The 7,565-nt window shown below is 45.1% G+C and overlaps 2 protein-coding genes across 2 annotated transcripts; one reads left to right on the top strand and one right to left on the bottom strand.

Annotated features, from left to right (window-relative positions):
- Nucleotides 1–189: 189 nt before the first annotated feature.
- Nucleotides 190–1,868, bottom strand: LOC114689364 (eukaryotic translation initiation factor 2-alpha kinase 1-like). The gene is made up of 2 exons (XM_037201858.1): nucleotides 1,668–1,868; nucleotides 190–1,515 (listed from the first exon to the last, which is right to left on the bottom strand). The coding sequence occupies exons 1-2, from the start codon at nucleotides 1,866–1,868 to the stop codon at nucleotides 190–192; spliced, it is 1,527 nt and encodes a 508-aa protein (XP_037057753.1).
- A 4,295-nt stretch (nucleotides 1,869–6,163) lies between these two features.
- LOC114689363 (schlafen family member 12-like) lies at nucleotides 6,164–7,252 on the top strand. The gene has a single exon (XM_028863691.2). The coding sequence runs from the start codon at nucleotides 6,200–6,202 to the stop codon at nucleotides 7,235–7,237; it is 1,038 nt and encodes a 345-aa protein (XP_028719524.1). The 5' UTR covers nucleotides 6,164–6,199; the 3' UTR covers nucleotides 7,238–7,252.
- Nucleotides 7,253–7,565: the final 313 nt, after the last annotated feature.

The raw sequence follows: 7,565 nt of genomic DNA, 5'->3' as shown, positions 1-7,565 counted from the left end.
CTTCATCTGCAATGTGAGATTAACATTTCCAGTTGTCTGGAAAAGTTCACTCTGCAGCAGCTGAAGAGCAGACGGTCTCTGTGATGCATTCCTCCCAGTTAGGAGCTGGATATACTTGGCTTGTACCGGACACCTCTTACTAAGGGATTCGGGTATCCGACCAGTCCTTATGCCTGTTAAGACTGTTGCTCACTCCATTTCTGTCCGGAATGGCTGAAAGAGCTCGAGCAGGATCACACCCAGGCTATACATATCTGACTTGGCATCATACTCGGATCCTTCCAACTGTTCGGGTGACACATACAGACAGGTCCCCACTCTGGACATATGTGTTGGCATTCCCTTTCCATTTCTGCTGGTCCAGTCTGAGCTCTTCTGTATGATTACTGCACAGGCCAGACCAAAGTCTCCTATTTTTACTTGGTGATCAGGGCCATGAAGAAAAATATTTCTAGGCTTCAGATCTCTGTGGACAATGCCCATGTTATGCATGTAAAAGACACCTTCCACCAATTCTTGAAATATTTTTGTTGCAACACTGGCCATGACGGAGGGACAGGCAGCTTCATCCACATACTCCCGGCTCCGCTTGTTCCTCTCGGCTATCCAGTCCCGCAGGGACAGCTCACACAGCTGCAACTGGATGTGCAGCATCAGGTGGTACCGAACCTCTATCTGCTCCAGCAGGTTCAAATTGCCTTCAGAGGACTCATCCGTGGATGTAGAATTCCCTTCCAAGTCTGAGTTATGCCCCAGTGGCAGCTGATGCTTGACAACTGGTCTGATAGACAAATCGGTCGAGTCATTTTCTTGGAGCTCAATGGACGATTCAAATTCACTGCTGTTCCTGATCACTAAATCAGCAGTGCGGCTCACCAAGTTGTTATTCTCGTTTTTAATGTCAGATTCACCAAAAGGTTTCTCTTTTTCTGAGGTGAGTTCAGCAAAGATAATGGATGAGCTGCTTTCATTGTCTTTAATATCACCTTGATCTCTGTCCCCTTCATGCTCTGACAGTACTTCAAGAGAGGGCAGTTGAATGGGAACTCTGTCTTGTGGCCGAACCACACGAACAAGTTCTAGCCATGAAGCGTGATAGCCAACAATGTTGGGGTGTCGGAGACCTGCCAGAACCTTTGCTTCTCGTAGCTCCTTCATACAGTCTGTTTTAGTTGCACTGTTAATCAGGATTTTCTTAATTGCATAATGCTGACGGTCTATTTTGTTCTGGACCTTGTATACTCTTCCATATCCTCCCTTTCCTAAGATGGCAAGCTCTTCAAATTCATTTAAGTAGCGTGAGGTTTGTGCTTCAAAAGCTATCTCCCTGGATCTGATTTTCTGCATGTAAGAATTATCTTCACAAGGATCCTGGCTCACTCTCTCTTTGGCAGACCTCATTAAATGAGTGATGGCCCTGTTGTGGTGTCGTTTCAGGGAGCTAAACTCATCACTGCAGGTAAATGAAGACAGCAGCCCCATCTTGATAAAAGTCTGGCAGAGTAATTTAAACACCTGTTTTGAATGAAGGGGGTTTGGCTCTTGCACATGGCTCAAGTGTTCCAGCAAGGAGACAAGCAGTAGCTGGTTTGCCACTACGAAGGGGAACGTGGGCTGCTGCAGGGGTTCTTTTAACACTTGGAGTTCGGATGGGACATCCGACTCACCATACTTGGGTCCGAGACCTGTGCAGGGACGTCGATGGCAGGGGATGCGGCCCCCGCCCCCGCTGCATCGTTGTCGGTGTCACGCTCGCCATCCCCGGAGCTGCCCCCCAGCATTGCGGCGGCGAGCGGACAGCAGCCGCCCTGCCCTCTGCGTCTCCGATAACGCTTGTAATTGGAATTCTTAAGGTGAGCCTTGACCATAGCCCCTCCAGAATTCAGCCGAGTACACACAGCCTGTGAGAAATTTGGGGCCTCTCTTCTTCTCAGTTGAGGGTCTTTCATTGACTTCCTATTCTTTTCTTCAAGTGTGCTTTCTCCTGCAGAGAGAACCAGTTCTGCATAGTCCATCTCCTGATCAACAACGTTGGTCATTTTCCAAGCACTCGTTCTGTGTCCCATATTAATTCTTTCCTTTAGAACAAACAGAGCCAATACAGTAGGACCTAACCAGTGAGAACCAGCACTTTACAGTACCTGTCCAGGCAAGCCTTGGAGAGAAACTGGCTTTGTGGAATCAATATATAGCCACTGTGAGTGCTTGAAAAGAAGTACTATACTAAAAACGCCACTGTAACACTTCCTGAAGTAAGGGGAAGTATCCAAAACAGCACTACTGTATAACACTTCCTGAAGTAAGGGAAAGTATCCAAAACAGCACTACTGTTTAACACTTCCTGAAGTGAAAGTATCCAAAACAGCACTACTGTATAACACTTCCTGAAATAAGGTGAACTATACTAAAAACCTCTACTGTAACACTTTCTGAAGTAAGGTGAACTATACTAAAAACCTCTACTGTAACACTTTTTGAAGTACACTGAATCTTTTCTGTGAAACTCGGACTCCAGGTTAGTTATAAACCCCAGCCAAATACCTGTTTTTACTCAGGGATTCTTTTCTAAGTGGGGCCAGGAAAGTTAACTTCAAGTGGCTGTTTTCTGACTCAGGCAGAAACGTGCAGCAAATCACCTTGCAGGAGTCATTTTTTTTTTTTTTAGGTTTTTTTTTGACAGAGTTTCTCCCTGCAGTTTTAGTGCCTGTCCTGGATCTCCCTCTGTAGACCAGGCTGCCCCTCAAACTCACAGAGATCCACCTAGCTCTTCCTCCCAAGTGCTGGGATTAAAGGCTTGCAACCTCACCCCCAGAATTTATGGGCAACTTTTAGGAGGAGGAAAAGGGAGATTTAGATTTAGATGTAGATTTAGATTTAATTTTAGATTTAGATTTAGATCTGTATTAGAATGGGCTAGGATGCACTGGTGAAGGAGATAGGGGAGAAGGGAGAATAAAGGAAGGAGAAAAGGAAAAGGGGACAGGGGTATTTGTCCAGGAGGAACAAGGGACATCCTCTGGATAGAGGGTAGAAGCACATGGCACATAGGCAAAATGTTTATAAAGGTGATGGGGCAATCTGTTTTGTAAACCAGACCTAAAGTTACAAAGAGGTTAATGAATTTACATGCCTGGGTTTGTGGCTTACTTGTCCTGTTTGTTTTTGAAGGATTGTGTCCCAGAGACATGCTTAAAATAAGTGAATTTTGAACCATTGAAATTTTTTAAAATTTTATTTTATAATTTAATTTAATTTTGCATATCAGCCACAGATTCTTTTGTCCTCCCCCCTCCAGCCCTCCAACTTCCTCCCAGCCCACCCCAGATACCCATCTCCTCCAGGGTAAAGACTCCCCTGGGGTTTGAGTTCAACCTGGTAGATTCAGTCCAGGCACGTCCAGTCCCTCCTTCCAGGCTGAGCCAAGTGTCCCTGCATAAGCCCCAGGTTCCAAAGAGCCAGCCCATGCACTGAGGACAGGTCTTGGTCCCACTGCCTGGATGCCTCCCAAACAGATCAAGCTAATCAACTGTCTCACTTATCCAGAGGGGAACCATTGAAAATTTAACATAGTCACAGGTTTTGGAGTGAGAAGGCCAGTGTCCAGAACTAGCCCACAACTCCATTAACTAGGACTGTATTGCATCCCCCTTGAGTTCCACATTTCCTGGGGACATGAGTATTGTCCTTTGGCACTTTGGTGTGAGATGTGGTTTCAGTCCCCTATCCATGAGGAGAGTGACCCAGGGGTGTTGGCTTAGCACAGGTCCTGATAAGGAAGGTGCTGGAGAGGAGGGGCTGGGAGACAATGAGGACCTGAGACTGCTCAGCAGGGCATGGAACAGGGCGGGTCTGCAGCTTCTAACTGGGTAGAACTGAAACTGCTCCCTTCTGGCAGTACAGGCTGCTTTAGTTCCAGTTTACTTCAGTTGTGGTTTTGTTTGCATATTTTAGAGGGGAGGGAGGTAGACAGTGTCTTGGTGTTTGCCCCAGGCTGGCCTCTAACTCACTGTATGTGTTCTGCATGTCTCAAGCTCACAATACCCACATCAGCCTCCCATGGCCAACATCATGCTAGGTTCCTTGAAGCCTTTTAGTTGGAGATGATGATCTCTGGCAGGGTATCAGGGAAAATGGGCTCACACCTGGATGGCTCACCACTTCAGTCCCCTCTTTTCTGTCATTTCTTACCAACCTGCAATTGTGGCAGAGTAAGAATGTCATCCTCTTTCCTGTCAAACATAACTGACTAGACACCCTGAATCCCCAGTTTCCTTCAGAAAGAATTTCCCCCAGGTCGGTGCTATAATTTGAGAAGAAAGAACTACCTGGTTAATTAGACACAGGGATCCCTGTCTTTGATACCAACATTGGGGTGTTAGGCACATACAGTCATTCTCAGCTTTTTAGGTGGGTGCTGGGAATCCAAACTCAGGTCCTCATGCTGCACAACAAACACTTTCCCGACAGAGCCACCTCCCCAGTCACAGAGGTCTCAAGGCTGACTTCATGCTGAGGCTGAGGATGAGGACATGCCCAGCTAATTAGTAAAGACAGGCATGGAGGTTCCCTAGAAAGATTAGCAGAGCTGGTTACTTTCTTAACTGGACAGTTTTTAATCTAAACCCAAAACTCTTATGAACAATTGGAAATCAAGGCCCACGCAAAACCAGGAAGCAAATAAGCAAGAACTCCTTCACAGAAAGTAACACTGTAGACAGTAGACAAAGTTGTTCAGACACTTGAGGTGATGTCCACTTGTACAGAATGAGATTTGATCTTTTCCTACACCATATTACACAAGCCAAATACAAAATTAGTTATACATAGAAATGTAAGACCAGAAAAAATATGTAAGAAACACAAAAACTACTAAGAAAAGACACAGAAGAAAAGTTACATGACCAAGTTTTGGCAAAGGTCATTTGGATGTTGCCTTGATTGGCTCTACTGTCAACTGGACCCAACCTAGAATTATCTGGGAAGAGTACATCATTTGAGGGATTGCCTATAATCGATTGGTCTGTGTGTGAGATTGTCTTGATTGTTAATTGATGTAGGAGCATCCAGAACCCTTTGGGCAGCTACAGTCGCAAGACAGGGAAAACTGAACAGCAGAAGAAAGCTAGCCAGCCAGCAACATCCTTCATGGTTTCTGGGACATTTCTTTGGCTGAGAAGTGAGTTCTTTGGTCAAAGGTAGTGTTGTGTGGAATAGTAAGTAGGCCTGCCTTCCACTTCCTGCTTTGACATTCCTCAGTGGTGGATGGTGAGCTGGAATTAAACCTGTTCCAACCTGAAGTTGTTTTGGTCAGGATATTTGTCACAGCAACAGAGAAAAAACGTGTCCTGGTGTTTCCTAAAGCGCAAGAAAAAAAAAATCAAAGTAGACCTGTGATTTCATCAAACTAGATTGTTCTTGCACAGCAATGAAAAAAACAGACAGTCTACAGAGGGAGAAAGATTTGTAATGCACAGTCTGATAAAGGGTTAATATCCAAGAAGATAATGCACTCAGTCAAAGGTAAACAAATAGCCTAATTACAAAATAGACAGAATGAATACTAATCATAAATAATTTGAAAGCTGAGCTAGGAAGATGGCTCAGTGATTGGGAGCACTTACTGGTCTTCCAGAACACAAGATTTCAATACCCAGCACCCACATAGTGGTAACAATCACCTGTAACTCCCGTTTCAAGGGATCTGATGCCATCTTCCAGCCTCCGGGGCTACTACATGCACATGGTCTATAAGACAGACATGCAGGTAAAACATCAGTAGACCTAAAATAAATAAATCTTAAAAAATTGCATAACTAAAGCCTATATTTCATAAAAGATAAAAGTCATATAGATTCCACTGGGCTTTATTTAGAGGAGGCTGAATACTATATCAAGGACTGGAAAAGATGTAAGTGAAGATTAAAATGGGATTGAAAATTCAAAGGGCTTACCTACACTTGTAACATCACACCTGAAAAACCTGTAGACTTATAAGTTCAGCTAATGAGTGCAAAGTCTCTGAAAAAGGACTGTTTCTCCACCTGCATGGTACCGGGTCCTGTGGAACACGTGTAGCCAAAGATTGTGCTGTTGGCTCCACAGTACAGATTTGCTCTTTCCTGGTTAAGTCTCATTCTAAAGGCTCTGTCTGTTTTACAGGAAAGAAATTCATCTTGAAATTACAAAGGCTGCTGGAGGAATGGCCGTCACTGTTGATCTGGACACAGACTGTGCTCAACTGGTTCTAGATGTCGGAGCACTCACACTTGGGGAGAAGAATAGAAAGAAAATGAAGAGCCATCACCTCAGAAAACGGGAGAATGAAAACATCTCTCAAGCTGTGTGTACTCTCCTGAACTCTGGAGGTGGGGTGATCAAGGTTCAAATTGAAAATGAAGATCATAACCTCACCAGGGATGGACTGGGACTGGATTTGGAAGCCTCTCTTTTTCAATGTCTGCCATTTGTTAATTGGCACCTAGACATCACAGAGGATGGAGGCTACGTTTATATCTTTGTAAAATCGTGGAGCCTGGACTTCTTTGGGCTGCTGATTGCCACCCTGAGAACCAATTTGTACACCAGAAGCATGTCATCCTCAGTTGAAGTGAATGCTGCTGCTGCTCTCGAGTTCCTCCAAGACCTGAAAGAAACTGGAGGGCGATCCTGTGTGGGACCAGAGCTGCCTGCACAAAGAGTCTGCCCTGGAGTAGAAGAAGAGAGTCATGTGGAGGACCTGGCTACTCCAGTTTTTAACAAGACACAATTTCAGCACCAGGAAGACTTCCCCTTCTCCAGATCCACCTTTGTTGAAGCTACATTGCTTTCTGGGAAACAGCTGCAGAAGCGCATTAAAGAGCTCATCCCTCGACATCTTTCTGCATTTGCCAACACTGACGGGGGATATTTGTTCATTGGTTTGGATGGGAACGAACAGCAAATCATTGGTTTTGAAGCAGAGAGGAGCGATCTTGAACATCTAGAGAGTGAAATAGACAAATGCATCCAACAGCTGCCTGTCACTCACTTCTGTGAGGAGCAGGAGAAGATAAAGTACACATGCAAGTTCATCCCAGTCCACAGACCTGGAGCTGTGTGTTCCTATGTCTGTACACCCAGAGTGGAGAGATTCTGCTGTGATGTGTTCTCTGCAGAGCCCAATTCCTGGCACGTGGAAGACAGCTGTGTGAAGAGGTTTACCACAGAGGAATGGGTCAAGAGCATGATGGATGACTAACCAGGCTCTGTCACCATTGGTGAATGAGTTCACACATAGCCACTGAGTGGTCATGTATTAGCTGATGCTCTCAAGGAACACCTGAAGCCTTCAACAATGCCATCTTCTGGCCTGTCACACCTGAAGCATTTCATGGCCACAAGTGGGTCAAGCCTGCTTGTCCCTGAAGCTGTCTAACTGGTGAGGATTCCTCAGTATAGGTCTGCTGTCAACGAACCATTCCTTGCTGTGGAACCATTCTCAGTTGAGAACAGAAAAGGCCTTCATAGTTCAGGCTTTAGCCAAGTCTTCAGGACATTTTCTTTCTTTCTTTCTTTCTTTCTTTCTT

This window comes from Peromyscus leucopus, unplaced genomic scaffold (genome assembly GCF_004664715.2).
Source record: "Peromyscus leucopus breed LL Stock unplaced genomic scaffold, UCI_PerLeu_2.1 scaffold_1705, whole genome shotgun sequence".
Classification (NCBI taxonomy): Eukaryota; Metazoa; Chordata; class Mammalia; order Rodentia; family Cricetidae; genus Peromyscus; species Peromyscus leucopus.
Note: the sequence above shows the minus strand (reverse complement) of the source record. Positions and strands in the feature narration are given on the sequence as shown.

What these genes read in the sequence shown, in the direction of transcription:
- LOC114689364 (XM_037201858.1), bottom strand. Translation starts at nt 1,868, where the DNA reads ATGGTCAAGGCTCACCTTAAGAATTCCAATTACAAGCGTTATCGGAGA. An exon ending in AGGTCTCGGACCCAAGTATG is followed by an intron (nt 1,516 to 1,667) that starts GTGAGTCGGATG and finishes CATTCAAAACAG; the next exon opens with GTGTTTAAATTACTCTGCCA.
- LOC114689363 (XM_028863691.2), top strand. Translation starts at nt 6,200, where the DNA reads ATGGCCGTCACTGTTGATCTGGACACAGACTGTGCTCAACTGGTTCTA.